This window comes from Myotis yumanensis, unplaced genomic scaffold, assembly GCF_028538775.1.
Source record: "Myotis yumanensis isolate MYYU_CA2020_CCGP unplaced genomic scaffold, mMyoYum1.0.hap1 SCAF_13, whole genome shotgun sequence".
NCBI lineage: Eukaryota > Metazoa > Chordata > Mammalia > Chiroptera > Vespertilionidae > Myotis > Myotis yumanensis.
The window spans coordinates 56,040,347-56,067,301 of record NW_027223764.1 but is presented as its reverse complement, the minus strand read 5'-3'; the positions used below and the strand labels follow the sequence as shown (position 1 = coordinate 56,067,301).

Genomic DNA, 26,955 nt, shown 5'->3' with positions numbered 1-26,955 from the left:
TTGCCAGCCCCCAGTCTCGCCGCCACCCACCCCGGTTCCCTGTGGTTTCCCATTGGCCATCCAGTGATCGGACCCTGCGTGATGGGGGAGGGACCCAGAGGTGGTCAATGCACCTCATAGCGACTGATTGATTGGTTGTTCTGTTCGTTACGCCATTATGGTCGCTGGCCTTTTATTATATAGGATATTTTTAAAATATATTTTTTACTGATTTTTACAGACAGGAAGGGAGAGGGATAGAGAGTTAGAAACATCGAGTAGAAAGAAACATTGATCAACTGCCTTCTGCACATCCCCTACTGGGGATCAAGCCTGCAACCAAGGTACATGCCCTTGACCAGAATTGAACCTGGGACCCTTCAGTCCGCAGGCCAACGCTCTATCCACTGAGCCAAACCAGTTAGGGCAGATCTGAGATATTCTATAACAAAAAAGGAACAGTAGAGTTAAGGGTCAGAATAAAAACACAAGTCTACTGCTTTTCCTAAAAAGTTTAGTAAGGAAGTTCAAGTTAAACTCCTTGGTGAACTGTAAAGCACTGAGAAAATTATGAACAATCACTTCGGCATGTGTCTGTGTACGCAAAACAACCTCAGAAGCTAGAATCACTGTAAACAGAAGTGAGATATCTGTCCTTAAGCTTTTGTCCTCTGAACAAGTTAACACATTGTATGCAGGAAACGTATTTATAAATGTGTTAAGGAAGCAAGCCTTACCAAGAAACACTGCCCAATGTCAATGCTACTTCCATTAATGAGTCAATGTATTTCATTTACATGCAGGTAGCTCTTCAGGTTACAATTACAGAAGAAACACAGGTAAGCCGTGATCCAGGTGAAGGTGTGAAATATACACACTTCACTAGCCCAAAGAAAAGCATAAAGATGGACATAGAAAAAATTGTCTTTTAAAGACAAACATCAACTAATGGATCTTTCCACAGAATTTTGTGAAACAAAACATGAAGAGATGTCAATAGACAATGGAAGTGAAAAAAGGAATACCCAGGCTTACAAGGGTGGTGACAGGATGGTTATAATTTATTTTGACTAGAAAAACAATAGCAACTCTTATTTTTGCCCTGGTGGGTTTGGTTCAGTGGTTAGAGCATCAACCCTCAGACCAAAGGATTGAGGGACCGATTCCCAGTCAAGGAAGCGGTTGCAGGTTTGCCAGCCCTGGTAGAGGTGTGTGTGTGGGAGGCAACCAATAGAGTGTCTCTCTCACATCCATCTTTCTCTCTCTCTCTCTTCCTCCCTTCCACTCTCTCTAGAAATCAATGGAAAAATATCCTCAGGTGAGGATTTAAAAAAAACCAAAACTGTTATTTCCATGCTGCTAAAATATCACTTTTTAAAATCACAGCATTATATTTTAACTCGGTTTGTTTTCCATTTATCATTTAAAATTCAAGGCAAAGTTGGTTGGTTTTAACAACAGCTAGTATAAGTAAGACTCCATCTCACCAAACTTGAGCTACCAAACTATGGATAGTACTGATTCACTTCCATCAAAAGATCTGCTTACTCATGATCACAATAAGTTGGGAATGTAGAAGAAAGGGGTATTGGCAAAATTACAGAAACCCTGGGGTCTAGTGGCTCATGTGTGTCTCCCTCAGAAAGGCCAACATTCACCAGCTCTTTCATGGTCCATGAGAGCTCGCTCAAGGGCTCTGACACTCAGGAAAGAAAGAACTCAGAATAAACTGCCATTTCCCGTCAATAAAACAACCTGCGAAACCACAGTGAAAACGTGTAATTATTATTTATTCCGCAAATGCTTATAGGGCACTTGGGATACAAAAATGCGGAACACACAGTCCCTACTCTACGCAACTTATAGTCTAGATGGTGAGACAGATGATAATAAAAAAAGCATAACAGAACACATCTATGCTACCCCTAGGAATACAGATAAACCTCCTTTTAGATAATGTGGTTAAAATTAGAAATAAGTGAGGAAACACACTATCCAAATACAGTGATTATAATTATATGACAATCAAGGATTCAGAGAACAAAAAACTAAAAAGCAACAATGCAAACTGCAAAATTCTCAAAATGGCATATTATTCTTTTGTTCATTGAAAACATGTTTTAAAAGCATATTAACAAATGGTTTTGCCAATTAAAAATTATGACCTTTAGTACCCACTTTCCTAAAACCGTTTGAAGCCACCAATGCCTTACGGCCCCTCGTGCTCCCAGGCTGAGCCCTGTCTGTGCCCAGCAGGGCAACCAACAGTCTCATCACCACTAGGGGCTGGAATGATAAGCCTTCGTTCACAATTGTTTTCAAAATACACAGCTCAAATTAAATCAGTAGCAGTTTAACGGCATGAGGACAAACACAGAAACACCCACTTGATATACATGGGTCAAAGAAAACAAGCATGTAAAATGGAAGGCTTTAAGATGAAACAAACAAAAAGGTGCTGACGTGGGTACTGTTACCTTTCTGTGGGTGTAGGAGCCAGTTTCGTGTAGAACTGCCACTCTGAACGGAGGCCACCATGTGTGAAATTCCTTCACCCACTGATGCATCACTGTCGTAGGGCAGACAATGATTGTCGGACCCAACCCCTCAAACCTGCACCAAAATGTCCAAGAAGAAAATACATAAATGACAGCGCAAAGATGATCAACTGCCAAAAAATAAAAAAAGAAACGAACAAAACGTAACAGTTCAAAAAAGAAAATCCAAAAAACAAAAAAACAAAACAAAAGGAAAATCCTAGCTATGGGATTTGATATTTCCTATAAAGAAAAAGCTGCTAAGGTTAAAACCCAGTCAGTGAAATCCCCACCATCCCATTCATCAATTGGTGAATGCAGGTATTAAGGGAAAGCACTAGCTAGCACATTGGAAGATAACATCTATGCCCAGCTGGTGTTGCTCAGTGGTTGGGTGTTGACCTATGAACCAGGAGGTCACGGTTTGATTCCTGGTCAGGGCACATGCCCGGGTTGCAGGCTTGATCCCCAGTGGGGGGGTGTGCAGGAGGCAGCCGATCAATGATTCTCTCTCATCATTGATGTTTCTATCTCTCTCCCTCTCTCTTCCTCTCTGAAATCAATAAAAATAATTTTTTTAAGAAAAGATAACATCTAAAGTAAAGGAAAATCAAACAAAAATCATTTCATAAAAATACTTTTCTCTCCTCCTCTATTCCAGATTAATGAAGAGATTATTATCAATGTATCTCAAACTAAGGGAACACAAGAGTGCCTTCCATTTGTTTGACCCTTTATAATTTACCACAAGTTTTCACCCACAAAATTCCAGCCAGCCTCACAGCCCTGGAAATAAGCAGGACAGAAATGCCCAGGGGTTCAGAGCCCAGAAGGCTGACGTGCCAGGGCCACATGGTCACAGGAGATGGGCACCATCTGGAAGTCAGTCTTCTGAGCGCTGCAGCCCGCTCTTCCACATGCTGCTCACTTCCCATGTGATAAACACCCGGAGGAGCAGCGTAGTGGCCGTCACTAGTGGTAAGCCCACGGCCATCGAGCGCAAGCGCCTGCTCCAGTGGAAACAACTGAGCACCACGAGCAAGAGCCTTATCAACAGCCCATGTCCACCAGCAATCCCACAGAAGCATATGTACACGGTGGGAAAAGGGAGCCTATTTTTCCTACTTACTTCCTCTTTGTACTTACACACCCACAAATAAAGGGAGGGTGGACTAAAGCATCCTGTTCTTTAATGTAGCATAGGTCAGTGGTTAGGACTGCCTGCATCTGAATCCCAGCTCTGGACACACTAATTCTGTCATCTTGGGTACATTACTTAATCTCTCTGAACCTCAGTTTCTCATCTTAAAGTGGGAATAACAGTACTGATCACAGGGTTTACATAAAGATTGAATCAGTCAATATCTGTAAAGTGCTTACAGTCAATATTGTACCACACAGTAAATACTATAAGTGCTTGTTAAAAAAGATGGAATATCATATAACCATTAATATTCTTTCTGAAGAATATTTTAAAATCTGGAAAAATGTTCATAGTAAGTCTTTTAAAAAAAGACTTACACATAGGTAGCTGATAGATGGCTCGTGACCACTATCCCAGCAAGCCTTTCTCCTAGCTCCTCCCTAACAGAACCAGTGCTGTGCAGCATCCACGCTTCCTTCCCAGGGGCGTCCCTGCTGGGACTCAGCACTGTCTGGCTGTAGTGAAGACGGGAGGAGCAGGAGTCCCGATTCATCTCAGATTGTCAGCACACACCACGCCGCTGGCAATGCTCACTAGTCCACTAAGGGGCCTGGGAACACTGGCTCACCCAGTGATGGTAGTCCCCCCTTATCTGCGGTTTCACCTTCTGCATTTTCAGTCCAAAAATGTTAAATGGAAAAGTCCAGAAATAAACAATTCTAAAGTTTTAAACTGGTCTGAGTAGCCGGACTGTGATGAAACCTCACATCCAGCTTCAGCCGTGCGTCGCCCCTTCGGCCAGTGTACCTGCGCTGTATACACTCCCACCCATTAGTCACTGAGCAGCCATCTGGGCTCTCGGACTGACTGTCGTGGTACCACAGGGCTTGTGTTCAGTCACCCTTACAGCAGCCTGCGCTATGGCACCCTGCCCACGCCACTCACCTCCTCTCCTCCTCAGCTACACACCGCACCATCCCACATCATCACAAGGAAAAGAGGGTGAGGACAGTAAAACAAGACGTTTTAGAGAGAGGTCACATTCACACATCTTTATTGTAGCACATGGTTATAACTGTTTGATTTTGTTATTAGTTACTATTGTTCATTGCTTACTGTGCCTAATTTATAAATTGAACTTTACCATAGGTGTCAGGTATTCACTGGGGATCTTGGAACACACCTTCTCAGCTGGGGAAGTGTTTCCTCTGTTGGTCTCCTGCTGCATGTGCACAAGGAACTAGCCCAGTGGCCACAGGGCAGCTGGGTACAGTGCAAAATCTTATGACACAAGGAGAAATGTGAGCACCTGGGTCCCTGACGACATCCCAGCCTACTGGTCGGGCAGTGTTACTGCCCACTCCTGCAATTTTCAAGGGATAGCACACGTACTGGGAGAGTTTAACCTATTTTGAAACCGGGCTTTATTTACTTACACTCAAACTATCCTGATGCACTGTAAACCACAGGTACCTGAGTCTACCCGTCCTGCCCGCCCTACCCTCCTGTGACAATAGAACAGTGTTCTTTCTCTCATCAGAGATCAGCCTCTGGGCCTTGCTATGAGCCGGTGCCCCACCACAGCCGCCCGCCATTGCTGGCTGCTTCATCTGCAGTCCTGCAGGGAGTCGGGTGCTAGTAAGTGCATAGTGAATATTAAGCAACTTGGGGGGATCTCTTAACACTAGACTCACGCAGCTCCTGCTACAAGAGGAGCCAACACTGTCCAGACCAGGGGTGGGCAAACTTTTTGACTCGAGGGCCACAGTGGGTTCTTAAACTGGACCGGAGGGCTGGAACAAAAGCATGGATAGAGTGTTTGTGTGAACTAATATAAATTCAAAGTAAACATCATTACATAAAAGGGTACGGTCTTTTCTTTTTTTTAGTTTTATTCATTTCAAATGGGCCGGATCCGGCCCGCGGGCCGTAGTTTGCCCACGGCTGGTCCAGACACTGCTGACCTCCACTGGCTCCCTCATTCTGGAGCCGTCTCGGGTACTTTTTAAACTGCCCTTCTTCCCCTCCCTTACCTTTTTCTGCCCGACACAGTGTAGACTACAGTTAGATGTACACTGCACATTCCTGCCCCATGCTATCTAATTAATTCCCATTGTTTCAATTACTCCCTCTAAACGGATGACGCCAAATCTAGGTCTCCAGCCCAGATCTCCTTCCTGAACTCCCAAAGTACCATATGCTTGGATGTCTAATGCTGTATCTCCACTCAGATGTCCCCACGGCATCTTCCCCCCCACACCTTGCCCTCTGCATGACTCCTAATCCAACGGAAAGAACTGTCACCTACTCTCCAGGTGCCCAATTTGGAAATCCAGCCCTCACCCCTGGTTAGCCCCTCTTGCTCTCCACCATATCCAACCTAACAAGTTCACGTCACGTCTGGCTCCTCAATCCCTCCACAAGCCACCTGCCTGTGCATCTACATGCTGATGCTCAGTTCTGGCCACTGTCATCTGACCCGGTTACTGTGTGTACTAGCATGATCAGTTCAAAAAAGCAAAATCTGAATGCTTCATCCCTTTGCTTAAAAAAGCCTTTTAACGTCTGCCTGTTGTTCCTGAAACAGTTTAAACACCTAATCTGGCCTATGAAACCACAAGAATCTGAGCTCTGCTCCCCTCATCAGCCTCACCTCTCATGACCCCATCCCAACATCTGCCCTGAGGCTCAGCACTCCACCTGCCCCCACTGTCTTCAGTTCCTACCAAGAGCACAACTTGGGCCTCTCACTCTTTGCCTCATCCCTTCCTATCCTTTTATCCTCGCTACCTCTATTTGTCCTTCAGACCTCAGCTGCTTCGGTAGCTTCTCCCTGTCCTTTCCTCTCCAGAAGGGCTAAGGACCTTTCCACGGTGCAGCACCCCAGTGAGACCTGGTACTAACTAATCATTCCTAAGTTCCTTCCTTCAAATCACCTCAATGCCTAAGGCACAGGAAGGAATTAATGAATATTGGCTTTATTAAATAAAAATATTTTTAAGGGTTGGCAGAAAATATATTGAAATAAAAGAGATAATTTCTGAGTTGGGGGAACATGCGTAATTTTTATTTTCTTGCTACAGCTCAATAAATGATACCTGAACTAAAAGAAAATTATAAATCAGAGTAAATCAAACAGTGCTTAAAATATTAAAAACAATATTGTGCAAAACTGAAAAATACCTTGTAGCTCTAATAGAAAAACAAGCCATAACCTAAACGAGGCTTACTCTTATACTCCAACGTGACAGAGTCTCCACCTGCTTCCAAACCCTTTCAACCTGCAGCTACAGCCCCTGCCCTGCCCTCTGCTCTGCACAAGGGCTGGGACTACAGAAGTCAGAGGCTGCAATCGACTCTGGCACTTCCTGCAGAATTCCCCAAACGTCTCTGCTTCTCACCAAGGCAGGTCCTGGGAGAGCGTGCCTCTGCCCTGGCCCCTTCCGAGACAATACTCCTTTCTAAAAGGATTAAATGCACCGGCTTCTATGCTCCAAGGGAAACAAGAGTTATCATCAATATGTACTTAGCAGGAATTAGGAAACAGCCATTCAAAATCTGTCTAAAATAGTTGAAAACAAATTCACTTTCAAATAAGCATAAATACACACATACGGGGTTTTTATTAGGTTCTACTGCAGTTTCTCTCTTTCAGCAAACTGCTACAATGATGACTCACATTTTGTCATTTAAGGTCAATATTACATTCTGGCTGAACATCTGTGTGAATTATTACACCCTTCAATTTCTGTCATTCTTCCTTTATTTGAAGACTATGGAGGTTTAGAGGCTGAGTAGACAGCTAGGAGCAATACCAACCTTGTTCCTGAACCAAAGAAGGCGCAATCAAATCCATTAACAGTCACATCTACTACCCTACCCTTTTCCAGCCCTCAACACCGGTGAGATGACCACTAGAAGTGCTTAAATATCCTAGAGCCGTGGTTGGCAAACCGAGGCTCGCAAGCCACATGCGGCTCTTTGGCCCCTTCAGTGTGGCTCTTCCACAAAATACCATGTGCAGGCACGCACGTACAATGCGATTGAAACTTCGTGGCCCATGCGCAGAAGTCGGTATTTTGTGGAAGAGCCACACTGAAGGGGCCAAAGAGCCGCATGTGGCTCACGAGCCACGGTTTGCCGCGTCGCAGTTTGCTGACCACTGTCCTAGAGGATTAGCATCAATTACCAAACTGGCTACAGTTCCTTTCATCCTCGATTATCATTGATTATGACCGCACAAATTTAAGACAAGCCAATAGTGTCAGGGTCAAATATGTCAACCTGCAGGATGGAAATCTGCTACTCACAGCCTAGAACTTACCAGAAATTACAAAGTAAAATATTTACCTTGAAAAGTTTATTAACTTTTTCAAGCCATTTATTTGTAACTAGAAATTTACTCAATGATAGCTAAGACTTTAAAATATTATCTGAAGTTTGAAAGATAATTTCTTTCCTCTCCATCATAAAATTTGGGGTGTGTCTATCATAATATGAATGGCAAAGTGAAAATAAGATAGTATGTGCATTATGAACTGGGAACACAGTGACCAGCATAGATTTTTATTAACCACATGCCATGTTTCTCCTTCTTATAAACAAACACACATACACAACACATTAAAATAAACCACCCAAAACATCTTTTGCCACAAAGTTTCTTCTTGCTATCACAGAGACCCACACTATTTTAACGATCATGGGACTCAAAACTACAACACTAAGACCACCTCAAGTTAGGGCCTCAAACTGCACAACTTGTAGGAGTTCGGGGGAAATGTGCACAGCCAATAAAGCAAGGCAGACTCATAGCACTTGACAACTCAATTTCATTTGAACTTCATTTGACTATTCATTTGACTCATTTCCTTAGGACATGAACACAGAGGAAAACTCTAAATTCATTCTGTTTCAGAGGAGGACATGTTATAATGCTGTTACATACCAGTAGTTTGCTCTGGCACACGGGAGTAGGGTGACCCTCAGTGCACCTCTATTCATACAGAGCCTCATTGTTCTGATGATATACAACCACATTCTGGGAAGCACTTGTACCAATACTATTTCAGTGAAGACGATCTGGGCTATAGTCCAACACGTCACACGATTTCATTATGGAAAAGAGGATATGCGCACCGATAGCTAATTGATTACAGCTGTTCTATCATTAGCCCTGACTTCACTCCTACAATTGTCACTGCTCGGGAGGCATGTTTTAATTTTTAGATCAAAATTACACTGCAGGGATGACTTTAGGTTTCCTAGGCCCAGAGGATGAGGTTCCATACAGGTTTCATGATAATAGGGAAGGGAAGGAGGAAAAGACATGGGAAATAAGAAAATCCCAGAAATCATTTAAGGAAAGAAAGACAGTCCTAGAAAATATCTGGGGCAGCTTAGGGCATTCTAGTTATCAAAACAACAACAACAACAACAACAACAACCCAAGTGGAGTTATAGAGCCAAGCCCACCTAAGAGCTATTTAGAACAGAGAAAGCATTTTACAAATCTGAACTAATGACAGTCTTAGAAAAGAAAACATTAAGTTCAACTCTGCCTTTTCCCTGGGCTGGAATGTCTTCACTTGATTCCAGGCAAAATGTAACAGACTTCTAATATATGAAGAAAAACCTCTTCTTCCTTGTAATAACAACAAAATATTTAGTATTTTAAAATCACCAAGTGATTTTCCCTTTCCCGCATTTACATAAATATTTCTAAAACTTTAAATACTCCTCATGAGAAGTGTTGACCTGGTAAATTAATAAGAGAGTAAGGGATAAAAACAAAGCACTATGAAGATAAAAAGCTCTTCACGCAGCAGAGTAGCCTATGGTTTGTATTTGGCTCTCTGCTATACACTGTCTGTGAAGAATTGGAGGACAGCACAACACAGGGACTTTCTGCAGTTGTGACTTCAGACACAGTGATATGATTTTAAAGGCGTCTCCAAATCATATCTAGAGCATGCCCGAGGTTTCTACCATATAACCATCCGGTAAATAGCTTGCTTTTACTCCTTAGATAAGCCTATTGTAATCTAAAAAGCTCTCAGTATTATGCTAAGTGAAATAAGCCCATCAGAGAAAGACAAGTATCACATGATCTCACTCATATGTGGAATCTAATGAACAAAATAAACTGATGAACATAATAGTTCCAGAGACATAGAAGCAAAGAAAAGACTGATGAATCTCAGAGGGAAGGTGGGGGAGGGTGGGTGGGTGGGAAGTGATCAACCAAAGAGCTTGTATGCATATATGCATAACCCGTGGACACAGACAATAGGGTGGTGAAGGCTGGGGGGTGGGGGAGGCAGGGAGGTAGACTAGAAAGGGTTAATGGGGGGAAGAGGGGACATAAGTAATACTTTCAACAATAAAGATTTTAAAAAATAATACGAAGCTCTAAAATTAACTGGCTTCAAGAATAACCCACATAATTTACCTAGCATTATTGTTCCCAGTACTAAACTATACAAAGCAAATTTACAACTTAAGTATGGAAACAGTCACCACACTTATTTTAAAATAAAATATTTCAGTCTTACTATACCAAACTAACACTTTAAAATTCTTATTCTTTCAGAGTACTAAAGCTTTAATAGTATTTAAATTCCTAAAGAAAATAAAGACTAAAATCTAAACAGTTTTCTATCATTTTAGCATTTCAGATAGTCACTTAGGCTGTGGCCTTAGAATTTCTATGAAGTCTTGGAAGAGGGGGTAGAAAGCAATAGTGAGCAGACAAGCAATGTCATTTTAAGAAATCACTGTCTATAAATGCTCTCATGCTCAACAACTATAAAAGAAATTCGGGAGAATTGCTTTTCCAAAGCTCAAACTTTCCCCATGAATAGACTTTGTACTTACTGTAATGCTTACCTGGTCTCATGCCAAAACAAATATTTTAATATAAAATTTAATAAATGGAACTAAAAGTATCATGTCTAATTTAATATTCCATATTGTGTAAACTATTGATATTAACATAATTGAGTTTGTAAACAATCCATTTGTAGAAGCTAACCTTAGACAACTGTATTGACCCAAAACATCTAGTGGGGCTCATCTGCAAAATGAAGCCTCAATGCCTAGAATTCATTAAAAGTGTTACATGTTTAATTTCTCCTGCCCTACAGCTCCATTGTCTCGTAAAAATTTTCCTTTGATCTCCCCCACTAAAAGAATTAAAGGAATATTGTAATTGAAATGTCATCAATAATTCACAAGACCCTCCTCCACAGCAATACATCTGATAAAATATTAATTGAGCTCCACAGACTGACAGTCTGCAGAGGAGCACTTGCCTGTAATTTGAACCACGAGTTCTGATCTTGCTGTAGCTCAGACCTGCCAAGAAGGCAATTATCTGGATGGTCTTGCCCAATCCCATTTCGTCTCCCAGAATTCCTCCTGCCTGCTGGCAGTGCAATTCCCACAGCCACCTAACACCTGTCTGCTGGTACCTACAACAACAAACACCAACAAGAAAAAGAAAATGGCAAATGGTGGATAATACAGATCATAACACAAAGTACTCATGAATTAATCATTTCGCTAAGTTCTAGTACCAGTTAGAGAAACATGCCGGATGTGTTTTACATAAGTATTATATTTATAAAGTCATACATTTTTTATTACATAGGCCTAAAATCACAAATTTTTCTTTACAGAACATTAACACATTTCTAATTAAACTGATAGATGGCATAATTAGGGACTATTTTATTTCCTTTACAACATTAAAAATAGCTTGGTAGATAAACATAAACTCATTATCTTTTTCAGTATCTTTCTGGAGGGGGAAATCTCAAATACTTTTAGTTTTTTAAGTTTCAATAATTTTCTATCAACAACAAGCATGAACAGCATCAAAAGCAGGCCATAGATTACCAATTTACAGCATATATTACTGAAAAGTCACTTGGTAATAATATTTCTTTTTTTTTGTTGTTAATCCTCACCTGAAGATATTTTTTCCATTGATTTTTAGAGAGAGTGGAAGGTAGGGGGAGAGACAGAGAGAAACATTGGCCGGGGATTGAGCCTGCCACCAAGGTACATGCCATTGACCAGAATCGAACCTGGGACCCTTTAGTCCAGTGGTTCCCAAACTTATTTGCCCTACCGCCCCCTTTCCAGAAAAAATATTACTCAGCGCCCCCTGGAAATTAATTTTTTTTAAATTTTAATAGCAATTAAACAGAAAGATATATGTATTAATGTTTCTACCTTTTTCGTAAAATATAGTAAAGAAAGGTGTAAATTAAAAACATTGAAGTTTGAAATTATGAAACTATTTATTGAACTCAGAATAGAAAGGTAATACAAAAAAAGTTAAAACAAATGCATCTGTGGCCATCACCGCCCCCCTGGATCGCTGCAGCGCCCACTGGGGGGTGGTAGCGCCCACTTTGGGAATCACTGCTTTAGTCCATGGGTGGACGCTCTATCCACTGAGCCAAATCAGCTAGGTTCATATTTTCTTTTTGTAAGAAAAATTAAATTAAATTGTAAGGTGATAAACAAGTCTGAATAATAGAGTTCCTCACAAAATTAATACATAACAGATGATTCTGCCATATTACTAGCATATGCAAAAAAAAAAAACAGTTTAAAAAATCAATAATACAAAAAAACTTTTTAATATTTTAAAGCAGAACTTGATTCAGGGACTTTTTCATAGATACAAAAACATCAGAGCTCTTGAAATTTTAAATAAGGAGTACAGGTCAAAGGTAATAATAACACAGTCCCCTCTACAAAAAAAAAAAAAGAAAGAAAAATGTTGGTATTTTCCTTTCTCAATAGCATATTTATTTAATCTATAGTCTAAAAATAAAGTTTAAAAAAAGGAATAATGCAAAAAGAATTTTTAAGAGTTAACATCATGGAAGAGTATAAAGATTCCATGCCAAGTTTAAAAAAAAGTTAAAAAGAAATCTAAAAAAAAAACAACAAAAAAACACAAAACACCTAAGTTAAAAGACAATGAAATCCAAAAGATTTTTTTTTCTTTCAGGAAAATACCAAGACTAATGAGCTTCCCACCTTAAAAGAAAATGATTTTATTTTACTGCCCAAATGTATTTGGTACATGACATGTCTACCTAAAATCTCATTATGAATTGCAGTCCTTGTTGAACTAGTTTTACTTAATCTTCTCTCATGTCATAATTAACTTTCCCCCAGTATTTTGCAAATCAATTCCAAAATTTGACTCCAGCTGTTGCCATTATTATCTATCACATAAGGAAAACTTAGAATGAGAATTTTACTGCTTTCTAAGTTTGCTAATCTATACTAATAAAAGGGTAATATGCTAATTAGGGCGGATGTCCTTCCAGATGTCCTTCTGGACAAAGCCACAGTGGCTGCCCGAGGCTCAGGCAGGCCATGGATGGCGGCTGCTGCTGACAGGGCCAAGGCTCAGGCAATGAGGGCCAGGCTGAGGCTCCAGGCAAGCCTCAGCCTGGCCCTCAGCTTAGGCGGGAGCGGGCCTAAGCTGTCAGTAGGACATCCCCTGAGGGTTCCTGGACTGTGAGAGGGGGCAGGCCGGGCTGAGGGACCCCTCTACCCCCACCCAGTGCACAAATTTTTGTGCACCGGGCCCCTAGTCGTAATATACAATTTGAATATGCACCCTGGAAAAAAAGGATTAAAAATCAAGACATAAAAAGTGCACTATGAATAAAAGATCATTTAATTTGGGAAGGACAAGTTCTACTTGCAAGTGGTATGCAATCAGAGAATAATGGCAACTACTTTGGGAGCCTAGAGCCTACTGCCAGGGAGGCACCAGGCCAGGTTGTTGGATGTAGCCTCAAAACCACCATGCAGGGAGATTGGCCGGCCTGTTTTATAGTTAGGAAATGAAGGCACGGAGAGGTTAAGTAACTTGCCAAAGGTCACACTGTTAGAAAAAAATGAGCAAGGCAAAACTGAAAATCCAGAACCTCTGATTCCAACCACTTGAGAGATAATCCTGACCAGCAGTTCTCAAGGAGGGGTCGCTCTGCTTCCTCGGGAACATCTGGCACTACCTATAGGCAAATGCCATTGTTCTCTAGTCGTGAAAGTCCGAGATGCTATCAGCATCCTACAAGGCAAAGGAACAGTTCCTACAACAAAGAATTATTCAGCCCAAAATATCATTGTGCTAAAGATGAGAAACCCAGATCTAGAATAAAAGCTGGCTGTGAACTGGCTAATAAACTAATTCCAGCTTTGGAAAAGGATGTATTCAAAAAACTCGCCAAAAAACTGATGTACAGAACTAACCCTTTATTTGTGGTTTCACTTTCTACAGTCCAAAAATATTAAAGAGAAATTCCAGAAATAAACGTAAGTTTTAAGTTTGCACACCATTCTGAGTAGCATGATGAAATCTCAAGCCTTCCCACTTCGTCCTGCTGGGACATAAGTCACCCCTTTGTCCAGCATTACCCCCGCTGTACACGCTCCCTGCCCATTAGTCACTTAGTAGCTCTTTCAGTTATCACATCCACTGTTGAGGTATTACAGTGCTTGTATTCAAGTAACCCTTAATTTTACTTAAAAATGGCCCAGGCACAAGAGTGGTGCTGGCAATTCAGACTATGCCAAAGAGAAGTGAAAAGAAAAGTTTGGTACTATCCACAGTTTCAGGCATCTATTGGGAGTCATTAGGGAAGGTTAAATATTTTTACAAATTACTGTACTATAGTAAATAAGTTATTATACTCTGCTTCTCCCATGAGACTAAAACATCACAAAATTATCATAGATAATTGGTATATTTTGGCATTGTCACACTAATCCAAAATTGCATTAACTAGTGTAGCTAAAAGTAAGGTCAAAAGGGTGAAGCTTGCCATTCGATTGCTAAATTATACAGATGAATGCATTTGCTGGGCAAACTTTCAAAACAGAATTTTAAAAGTTAAACATGACCTTACAGAAAATATCACTTAAATGGATAATTGTACCTTCTGACTCCCTTGTGTACAATTCCCTGTTAATCTAAATCCACAGAGTGTAGTAAAAACAGGAAAAATACATATCTATAGTTTAAAATTAAATTGCCTTACCTGAAATTTAATCATAAAATAAAAATGGAGACTATCAATCGTATTACTCTTTTTCATATAGCAGAAGAAAAGGAACAGAAGTTTTATAACATTTGTGAAGTATTTAAAACCCTGTTTTGAATGATGAAAAACAAATAAACAAAAAATACTTTCCAGGAATGTGCAATTAAGATAAATTTAAAAAAAAACAAAACGTGCTAACATTAACTACAATAAGGTAAATAGTCAATACAATAAATCATATACTTTCTTAGTAAGCAAAGTTTGGTTGTATTAACTGTGAAATTTTTTTGCTAGAAAATTTCACATTTTTTAAAAATGCAGATTCAACTTGAGTCTTGAGGATATTTGCCAAATCACTATACGTGTAGAAGTATCTTATCTTTGATAAGTCAACGTAATCTATAATTTGGCCTATTACTTAATAAGCAATCGCTTCAGAGACGATGAAAAGTTGCCAATAAACATCTTTATTTATCTTTCCATAGTTAATTTTCATTTTGGGAAAGCAATAAACAAAGTTGCCACCTCTCCAAGCTATAAAATCTACAAAAATTACTACAGAGATTCAGATTTTAATTTCTTTGCAGTTTTTTCTGTCTAGTTATGGTAACCCAACCAAGATACTTCAACACATCTTTAGGATTCAGCTTTTCTATATGTTTAGTGAGATAAAATAATTCTTCCTGTTCTTGTTTTCTCCCACACACTCCAAGAAAAATTAAAACTATAAATAAAAACTCTTTGAGATGAAATATAAAAAGCATGCTATTTTTAAATAGACATCTTGCAGAAGTTTGAAGCATGGCTGACAGGCAAATCTATGAAGATTAAACATAACCATTTCAAAGAAAGAAGTTTGCACCCAACTACCAACTGATGATGAGAGACAGAAAGAAGCTATTTAATGGTTTAACTTCCTATATGCATCTAAGAAGCCTCCTAAAGTACCTTGTTAAGCAAGTCCCAAGAGTGATGAGACTGAAAATGTGCCTCAGTATTCACATTCATCACGGGAGACTGCCCAGGCCTTGCAGGCTTTCTGTATGTGCCAGCCATGCAGCATCCGGTTCTAACACTGAGGCCACTTCACATATGAAACATAGTCAGTTTCAAAGAGCAACTCAATCCTGAAGGTGTTTTGCCTATATCTTCTTTTCTGACATTAGGACATCTACATAAAATATTTAGATGCACATTTGGTCAGCTCAAAAGTATTACACCCTTAGGTACAATATAGGGCACTCAGAAAATAATCTAAACAGTTTTTTTATTCTACATAGAAGTAAAAAACCTTCCCAATATTGATTTTAATATAAAACTCTTCTTAATTAATCTGATTTAAGAAATTAGAGGTTTGGTTCCTAAAAATTACTAAGAACAATAAAATAACTCAATGTAGATGGTTTTTAAATGTGCTGCTTTTAGTCTGCTAAGACGGGTCCATATAGATTCATCAGTTTACAAACATACCCAATGCGCACTTCAGTCAATTTATTATCATCTAATTTTAATGAACAGCATGTGGCTAAAATTTCACTTGACAGCATCTATTTGCAATAAATTGCTGCCAGTACCTAAGGGCCCACAGGTAACTGCTGGGTAATTCCTAAAATATTAATCTGCACACAATGGCTTGATGACAGAATAAAAGGAAAAAACACACGGCACATACTTGAAAAGCTTTTTGAACAGAAAACCTGGTACTTTAAAACCTTCGTCAAATTCAGCATCACTTTCCTCAGAATCATCTTCAAGCTTCAGACACTTCTCTTTGTCCTGCAGTCTCAGCTTATTCCATTTCCTACCATGAAAAGAAAAATCATATTTCCATTATTTTGATTATAAGACAGATTAAAATAGATCGGTCTAGATAATGCACAGGAAAAAAAAGGCAAATTAGAATGATCTTTTTTCACCCAAAACACCAATATTCAAAGAAGAAAAACAACTAATTCTCCTTTCCTTCCTTCTCAATTCAATTCTTATTTGAATTATTGTTGCTGTGCTAGAAATATTTTTGTAAGGTCCCAATTCATTATCAAAACTACCTGCTCCTCTTCTGGAATACACCCTGAGGGAAAATTTCTCTGCTAGTTCCTAAGATATGTGAACTTAATTTTACGAAAGAGTCAGTGAAAATTTCAATGTGGCTAAGTATCTCCAAAACAGCAGTATAACAAAAAATATTTTATTTATAATTACTATTTCTGTGCTAAAAATATGCTACTAATAGCACAAAACAGCACAATATCTTCAATATAAAGCAAATTTTTGGTCAATATGACTATAATTGGATCCACACATAGATTACTTAATGGGGGGCATCAATAATATAAAAGTACTGATAATTATACCACTGAGAAAAAAAGTGTGTTCACTAAATAAAATCTAAATTACAAATTTAGTACATAATGCTTTTCAAATATAAAATAAAAGGAATATTTATATTTCAGAAGGGTAATGCCATCTACTCTATCTAATAATAGACAAACATGGTAATTGACCATACCTTCGCTACGCCTCCCATTAGCTAATCAGCACAATATGCAAATTAACTGCCAACAAAGATGGCGGCTAATTTGCATACTGCAGGCAGGGCAGGACAGTGCGAGCCGCCAGCGCGCCACCATCCAGGGCAGGCCCGGCCCCGCCTTGCCGCCCGGAACCCCATCGGCAGGTCCCGGGCAGCAAGGAAGGCGGAACCCAGAAGCCCCAGAAGTCGGTCTGCCTTGCCCCAGAAGCCAAGACAGATTATGAGGGTGAATCAAAAAGAAAACCCACTTTAAGTATAAAGACACATATAGATTAAAAGTAAATGAATTAAGCTGCAGCCTGTTTTTCTCAGTGGATAGAGCATTAGCCCGTGGACTGAAGGGTCCCAGGTTCGATTCCAGTCAAGGGCATGTACCTCAGTTGCTGGCTTGATCCCCAGTCCCTATCAAAGCATGTGCCGGAGGCAACCAATCAATGTGTCTCTCCCTTTCCCTTCACTCTCTCTAAAATTCAATGGAAAAATATCCTTGGATGAAGATTAACAAAAACAAAGTAAATGGATTAAGTAACATTAAAGAGATTATAAGAAAAATATATTCCAAACTTTGTTAGTTGCATAATGGTTATGTTTAAATTATTAACACCTAAGAAATTGGGTGAAGGGTACATATAATATGCTGTAGTATTTTTATAGTTTTTTTTACATATATGAGATTATTTCAAATTAAAATATTAAAAAATTAAAAATTAATAAAATATTAATTGAAATGTATCTGCATTACATAAAAAATCTCCTAATTGCTTCTAGCATAATTTATTAAATTGTGCTAAAATTTACAAGGGTTCAATTAAAAAATATCTTAATTCTAAATGATATAATAGAAAATATATAATAGTGCAGTTATAAGCACTTATCTGAAAATAAAAATTTGAAGAAGTGAATTTAAAGAAGGGATTAGCCAAAGAAAATATATGCACAACCCATGGACACAGACAACAGTATGGTGATGGCCAGAGAGAGGTGGGGGGCAAGAGCTGGGTAGAGGGGGCAAAGGGGGGGAAATAGGGACATCCTATATAATAATAATAATAAAAGGCTAATATGCACATTGACTGAACGGCAGAATGACCGGTTGCTATGATGCGCAATGGCCACCAGGGGGCAGATGCTCAATGCAGGAGCTGCCCCCTGGTGGTCAGTGCACTTCCATATGGGGAGTGCCACTTAGCCAGAAGCTGGCTCATGGCTGGCCAGCACAGTAGTGGTGGCAGGAGCTTCTCCCACCTCTGTGGCAGCACTAAGAATGTCCAACTAATGGTTTAGACCTGATCCCTTGGGGGCCTAAGCCTTTAGTCGGACGTCCCCCGAGGGCTCCCTGGCTGCCAGAAGGATGTCTGACTGCAAGCTTAGGCCTGATCCCCCGGGGAGTGGGCCTAAGTTGACAGGTGGACATCCCCCAAGGGGTCCTGGACTGTGAATGGGTGCAGGCCAGGTTGAGGGACCCCCCCCCCCCCCGAGTGCACAAATTTTTGTGCACCAGGCCTCTAGTCTATATAATAAAAGCCTAAGCGACTGTTACAGGTGAATGACCAGAACAACTGGACGCTATGATGCGCACTGACCACCAAGGGGCAGCCGCTCAACGCAGGAGCTGTCCCCTGGTGGTCAGTGCGCTCCCACAGGGGGAGCACTGCTCTGCCAGAAGAGGGGCTCACAACTGGCAAGTGCAGCAGCGGTGACAGGAGCCTCTACGGCCCCCGTGGCAGCACTAAGGAGCAGCGAGCCAAGCGGTAAGGAGCGAGCAGGTGGGTGGTAAGGAGCAAGGGATCCCGGACTGTGAGAGGAATGTTCGAGGGGTCCCAGACTGCAAGAGGGCACAGGCCGGGCTGAGGGACCCTGCACCCCAGTGCACAAATTTCGTGCACCGGAACTCTAGTCCTATCTAATAATAGGCAAATAGGGTAATTAACCATACCTCCACTACGCTTCCCATTGGCTAATCAGGACGATATGCAAATTAACTGCCAATCAACATGGCAGCTGGCAGCCACGCAGCTGAAGCGAACATGAGGCTTGCTTGCCGCAACCCGGCTCTGAGCTCCTGAAGCAGCAGCTCCAAAAGCAACAATGTTTCAGTTATAGAAGCTAAACAAACCCCAGATACCTGCTTTCGGCCTCAGAGCTGGAGCCAGCAGGACAGCAACAATGTTTCAATTATAGAAGCCAAACAAATCCCAGATACCTGCTTTCAGCCAGCCGGGCCTCAGAGCTGGAGCCGGCTCTCAGCTCCAGTGACAGATATAGAAGGTAAATAAATCCCAGAATAAAAAGAAAAAGAAAAAAAGGAGAGGCTGGGAGCTTCAGTCGCCCGCCAGCCTGAAAACGGCCCTCAGCCCCTCACCCAGACTGGCCAGGCACCCTAGTGGGGACCTCCACCCTAAAGGGGGTGTGACCAGCTGCAAACAGCCCTCAGCCCCTCACCCAGACTGGCCAGGCACCCCAGTGGGGACCCCCACCCTGAAGGGGGTGTGACCAGCTGCAAACAGCCATCAGCCTCTCACCCAGGCTGGCCAGGCACCCAAGCGGGACCCCCCACCCTGATCCAGGACACCCTTCAGGGCAAACCAGCTGCCCCCCACCCGTGCACCAGGCCTCTATCCTATATAGTAAAAGGGTAATATGCAAACTGACCCTAACAGCAGAAAGCCTGGGAATGACTGGTCACTATGACACACACTGACCACCAGGGGGCAGACGCTCAATGCAGGAGCTGCCCTCTTGTGGTCAGTGCGCTCTCACAGGGGGGAGCTCTGCTCAGCCACAAGCCAGGGTGATGGCTGCCAGCACAGCAGTAGTGGTGGGAGCCTCTCCTGCCTCCTCAGCAGTGCTAAGGATGTCCGACTGCAGCTTAGGTCTGCTCCCCGCTGGCAAGTGGACATCCCCCAAGGGCTGCCAGGCTGCCAGAGGGATGTCTGATTGCCATCTTAGGCCCAATCCCCCAGGGAGCGGGGCTAAGTCAGCAAGTAGTCATCCCTTGAGGGGTCCCAGACTGCAAGAGGGCACAGGCCAGGCTGAGAGACCCCCGCCCGAGTGCACAAATTTTTGTGCACCGGGCCTCTAGTATATACATAAAAGAACAAAATGTGTAAGATCTAAAAGTCTCAGCAATACGCCAAGGTTGTTGAGAAGTTGTAGCCATTTAGCCAGACTAATTCTGTATTCATATAACTACAATGGACACTGGTGTCACAAGTTAAAAAAAAGTCAATAGCCTCACATTTTATTCACTTCCATTAATAAAAGGATGACTTTTTCAGTATGCTTGCAAGTGACATTTTGAATTTCACAAAATGGTAGAAATAAAGCACTGATACAGATAAATGCCTTCCAAATAAAAAGCTCACAGCAACAAATGTAAGAAGGCATTTATCTGCCACTCATGCAAGAAAAACATCACACATCTAAAGGAAGGTAAAGGAGAAAAGGGAAGAATGATATTGCACACGGTGGATTCTCCAGTATCAATTACCAAACCAGCACGGAGGCCAAACAGAGCAACAGGCGGGTGACCCCATCAAGGGAGCTGCTTAAAGTACCTCCTCTGATGAATTCTTGCCTTGATGAAAATTTCACGTCTTCAAAGTAGCAAAAGGAAGGGTTAGCTGAAGTTTAACTGAAACCACTGAGGAAGACTAGCTGGTGACCTGAAACTGCTTCTCAGGGTACTGAGAGAACCTATAAATCAGCATTATTGGTAAATTCCAGAGAACAGCAAATGGAAGAGGCAGTACATGGCCAAGTCTAAGGAAATAGCTGTTATGTAAGATTTAGTATGTGATAGTCTTTTTATGTAAAAAATTAATGACCTTTTTGTGCTTCACTTCTAAAGGCAATCTCTTCCTCTCTTTTATTTGTATTTTTCTTCCTTAATTTCCAGGTAACTGATTAAATGAAGAGTGATGTGGTGGGCTACAATAGTCTCTGCTATTCTGAGTTTCACTTCATCTATAAACTTAGTCACATGCAATGGCATCCAGCAGTGGTTCTCAACTGACTGTCCTCCATCGCCCCCTTGTCACAGGGGGATTTGACAATGCCTGGAGACATATGTGGTTGCTACAACTGCTGGAGGAGAGAGAGGAGATATACGACTAGCACTGAGGTAGCCAGGCCAGGGATGCTAAGCATCCTACAACGTACAGGACAGTCCTCTACAACAAAATATTATCTGGTCTCAAAGGTCCATAGTGCCAAGGCTGAAAAGCCTGGCTATCTAGGTATCCTTTACTAGTGGAACTTAAATATTCACACATTTTCTTGACATACATATATGAGTTCTTGCTACTCACTACCTGAAATTTAGCAAGCAAGCAAATTCAAACGAGGTATCTAAACTCTTACTATCAGAGCTCAAAACCAAACATCCGCATAACAAAGGACACTGTACTTAGAAAATCTGTGGATAATATAAAATTTGTGGAAAAATCACAAAAACTATCACAGTCACTGAAAAAGTACTTCATTTGCAAATACTCACAGATAATCTTATAAGAAAAAAAGAAAACACCAGAAGTTACTGGCTTTTTAAATCTGGTACAACAGGTCATTAAATACTTTATATACAAGAAATTCACATATTAAACTTCACTGACAGATGATCGCCATTTCCTTAGACTCAGCCAGTACATTTTTGTGGCTGTTAAATTTCCCACCGCATCACTTTGTACCAACAGGGAATCAGCTTCCTCCTCCCGCCCTGCTTCCCTCTTAAAATGCAGGCATCATGTCAGCACAGAACACACAGCACCTAGGAAACCACAGAAGCCACCATAGAAATGATTGCATCCCAGCATCATCCGCTTCATAAAGAAAGATGAAAAGAAAGAAACATTTATTCAGCTTGGCTAAAGGATGACTGAAGGTGGTGGAGAAAAATCATTATTACCTATAAATATTTGTATCATTGTGGAGACAAATCACCCAGTAGAATCATATACACATTATTAAAGACAGAAAACACCAGTTATAAAACCACATGCCCATGTGGCTCAAGCTAAGAGAGTCTTCTGTTACACAAAGCAGCAATTCCTAGGTGGCTTGTAGCCAAAACAGGCCTGCCCATGTCACTAGTGCCTACACAGAGCAGCGCCAAGCGCGGGTTGACAACAAGTACAAGGCACACTGTGGAGGTGGAGGAGAGCCGGAGCCATCTGAACCCTGAGAGAAACAGGTGCGTTTCCCATCCTCACTGCCCTCAGGGGCCTCATGCTCTTTTTCGTGTGCTCATCCACTTCTCCCAGCCTGGAAGGCTGAGGGATCTGTCCAGCCAGCAGATGTCGAGGGGACTCTGTGCTGTGAACAAACTGGGTTAGACATGCCGTCAGCACAGGCCCAAACACAGTCCTGGTCTCTGGTGGTCCAGAACCACATCCTGACTGCCATTTATTAGCTCCTTAAACCACAGCAAGTAAATTAATCTGTTTAGCATCTAAGTTGCCTCAACCGTGAGATGGGGAGAACAACAGCGTCCACTTCCCTGGATTTGGGGGAGAATTAAATGAGGTGTCACATGTAAAGCACTTATTAGCATAAGCCTAAAATAAGATAAATGCTAAATAAATTAATCTACCATTATATATAATGCTACCTATATGTGTGAAACCCTCCACAACCCTGAGGCAGGAGCCATTACTATGCCCAGAGGGGAATAAAGGAATCTGTAGTCCAATACAATTGCACACAATACTGAAAAAACACCACCAAATTTCACAGAACTTCTGAACAAGTCCATTTGAACTAAAATGAAACTGGTTCATCAAATGGATGCTAAGTAAATTATTACGAGTAACATGATCAGCATGAATAAAGGCAGTAGCCATCAGAGGGTACCTGCTAGAATACCTCAATTTAAAAATTCTGTAACAGGCTATTACAGTGAACTGTCGTGAAGTAGGTCCATCTTTTATAGAACAAAATGACTTTTACATAACACAGAATGACTTAAAATTAGTTGATGGCAGAAAAATAAGATCTGGACCCAAGTAATCTGAAATCTTAAAAATTAGAAATGGCTCCAAAATGTCTAAATTCTGTTACGAAGTAGTCCAATATTTACATTTTTGGAAAAGAAATAACTTTTTCCTGTTTTCTATTCTCTCACTTTAAAAAATCTACACATGTAATAGTCACAGCTGCAACCACATAAAACGAAGTGGGCCTGGTGTTTCTGGCAGTGTCTCTAGCTCCTCACACAACGACCACAGTCAGCCCGCTGTTGACTCCACTGGCAGCCACTTAGAAGAGAACCTAGCAATAAACATAAACTTCAATTCCAAGCAGATGCAAGCAGAGAAAACACTCCCTGGCTCCCCCACACTCACGCAGGAGTGAGAACCTGGCCCAGGCCGTGAGGCCCGGGGCTGATACCACAATAACCATCTATCAGAAGCAGCTCGAACCCAGAGCCATACTGCTAGCAATGACGACACTACATGACCAGTTGAACTGCACCAGGAACAATACTTCCTCCAGTTGTAACTTACTGGGGTACCTTGTCAATGAAACCCTAACGATACACTGGAGAGCTAGTTGCCACCACTTAAAGTTAATTTACTTCCAAAAGAGAAATTTCCAGCATGTCAAGAGTGTTCCATATACACAAGCGGAAAACACAGAGAGGTGGCAGAATGACATCCCTGTGGCCTCCTCATATCTGTGCATCTGCATTCCTGCACTGTCCCAACCTCCCCGCCCCAACACACATCCCACATCCGTGGGCCCGTTAGACCTCTGCCCGACTAGTGCCTCCGGAGAAGGACGCCTTTCCTCGCCAGCCAGTCAGCCATCGTGTCCCCCAGGTGCTCTCTCAGCCCCTTGGGACCTCAGGCATGCCCGGTGTCTCTGCTAGCATCTTTTGAAATCCGTATCTGTCTCCCCCTAAGGCTGGAGCCACTTGAGAATAGAGACTGTCTTAGTCATTTTTATATCCCCACAGACTAGTATAAATGCCCACCTCACCACAGACACTCAATAAATGCTGAATGATGAATGAGGTTCGGAATTGGGCTAGGAATAAGGAAAACATCAGGGTTGGAAAATGATCTGAGTGGGTCACTCAGAAATGGGTTCAAGAAACTTCCAGTTCCATCTCATTTACAGCCTCCCTCCCGCTGCATTTCCTTCTCCCACACACGTGACCTAAGGAACTCCTCCTGGCTGTAGCCACGGGATAACAGGGGTAAGGTCCACTGTGAAGAATCAGCCAGGGCAAACAGCAACTGCAAGGTCAGAGAAATTCTAATTTAGAATTTTATAACCAAAAATGTTATATTGAATATAAAAATGTTGTAAGTCATCTTCAAGTCCTGAATTCTGTTTTTTGGGTCTCCCAGGGGATGCACTTTGCAGCTAGGTTCTGCATAGGGGCTGATGGGAAGAATCAGAAGCTCCAAGGTAAAGCCCAAGCTTCCCTAGGGCCAGATGGAACAGCTGGGCAAAAGATTAAACTTTTTATGAAAGACTTTGTCTTCTGATAGAGGAAGAAAGGTGTTAACTAGCCCTAAAGTATATTTACATTAGCAGGAAGGAAATGCTTTTTATGTTCCCACCTACATCTTTTCCTTTAATCCAGACATATAATAGTCACAGCTGCAAGCAAATAAAATGAGGGGGTGTATTATTCACTTGGGGGGTGGTTCTAAGTCCTACAGTCCCCCTCCCTCCAATGGCAGCCACCAGAGGAGAACTCAGTAAAAAAAAAGATTTAAGACATCCAGTGAGAACTGGATATTGGCAGAGAGCTGCATTATAGATCTGCAACAGGTACGGAGAGGTCTGAACTTTAAAAACATCACTTAACCATTACTGCATTTGTCTCCTTGACCACAAAGTGAACAAATATTAGGTTTTTACAGAACTAAATGAGATTATATATGTATTATACCCTTTGAATTAAAACTGCATGTTTTGTTTCGTTTTTTACACAGCATACATGTCAGATGCTTTTATAATTATTGGCAGATTACACACAAAAAAAGGTAAAACTGAGAAATTTTAGTTAATTGCAGGTTAAAGGTGAATAAACAATGAAACACATATAGCAATACTGAGCAGGCAGGAGGCAAGTAGCCCCCAGACTAAAGGCCATCCTGCTAGCCTATCCCTACTGCCAGCCAAGATCAAGATCACTGTAGTCCCTAGGACAGCAAGAGTGTGTCAGTCAAGCCTTACGTGGCACAACAGAAGGACCTGGAACACTAACCTTAGAACAAAGAGATCTGTGAGGAAGCAAAGTGTCATCTTGACATACCCACACTTAGAACCAATGAAGTTTGAAGAGTACTCCCTAGGCAAATGTCTAGTGCCCCCTAGTGTGTTCAGAGGAGATATCATTTTTTATTTTTCCCCAAAACTACAGAAAATGTACTTATATTTGTCACTAAGTGATACTTTATCACTAAGTGGAGTCTTAATCATATCAATAAAAAATGTATGAAAGGTAAGAAAAGCCTAAAATTAAAAAAAAACTAAGTTTATAACAGCTAATGATTTGGCTAAGCATATTAATACCAATTGTGAAACTGCCTTTGACTTTAGAGAGAAGTCACCTTTTCGTATATGTCAATATTTATGATTCTCATGGACCCCTTACTGGCTTGATGGGATCTTTGTAGTAATGTTTTACCTAGTGGGCATGCAAATAACAAAAACAGCTAATATTTACTGAGTGCCTAACATATGCCAAATATCTTGGATATATTATCGTTCATAATCCTCATAATGCCCTTGAAATAGGTGCTGTTATGATTCCCATTTTATGGATGAGGATATGTACAAAATCTCAGAGCTACTAGATGAGACTTTGGCATTCTGATTTCATGGCCTGTGATTTCTAACCTCTATGCCAAATATCACTTCCTTAAGTAATGTCAGCTAGCTCTGGTCAAGCTGTGTTTTAGCCAGTTTGGCTCAGTGGACCGAAGGGCACCGGGTTCGATTCCATTCAAGGACATGTATCTCGGTTGCAGGCTCCTCCCCGGCCCGGACCCTCGTCAGGGCACATGCAGGAGGCAACCAATCAATGTGTTTCTCCCACATCGATATTTCTCTCTGTCGTTCCCTCTCTCTTCCACTTTCTCTAAAAATCAATGGAAAAATATCCTTGGGTGAGGATTAATAAAATAAATTAAAAAAGAAATTATACATACTTACATACATACACACCATAGTAGCCTGCCCAAGATCTGTAATGTGAAGATTCAAACCCAGATCATCGGCTCCAGAGTCTGCACTCCTTATTCTTACATAACCTTGCCTCTCAAAAAGTATTTTTCAAAATCCCCAAAACCACCTCTTTTCTCCTAAGTACCAAGCCAAGAGTAAATAATCATTTCTTTAATTGCTATACAATGCAAACAATTATACAAGAGCAAATCAAATTCTACTAAACTTCAATGCAAATTTGTCTCAAAAAATGTCAATGCTAAAGTTTAAGGAGGAGAAAGATGGCTTTCATTTTCGTGCAATAATGTGATTTCTTCCCGACCTCAACACTATGCACAGTGAGTCCAAACTCACTTTTCACTGGGCACCCGCGATCTTTCCAAGGAGCAGTAAAACCAGTTTAGTTCTTTTGACTACAGATAATCTGGGGTGAACAGATGCATAAGACACATTTAATGTTAGACAATCCAATATACTCAACTGCCTATACAACCCACAAAA

The 26,955-nt window shown here is 41.2% G+C and overlaps 1 protein-coding gene across 2 annotated transcripts in view; it reads right to left on the bottom strand.

The window, feature by feature from the left end:
- Nucleotides 1-26,955, bottom strand: part of ERCC6 (ERCC excision repair 6, chromatin remodeling factor) — an 82,587-nt gene that overhangs the window by 30,150 nt on the left and 25,482 nt on the right. For both annotated transcript variants that reach the window (XM_070433176.1, XM_070433177.1), the window contains 3 exons: nt 16,411-16,539; nt 10,974-11,132; nt 2,457-2,592 (listed from right to left, as the gene is read on the bottom strand). In XM_070433176.1, the coding sequence (XP_070289277.1) occupies nt 2,457-2,592; nt 10,974-11,132; nt 16,411-16,539 (424 nt within the window). The remainder of the gene's footprint in view (nt 1-2,456; nt 2,593-10,973; nt 11,133-16,410; nt 16,540-26,955) is intronic.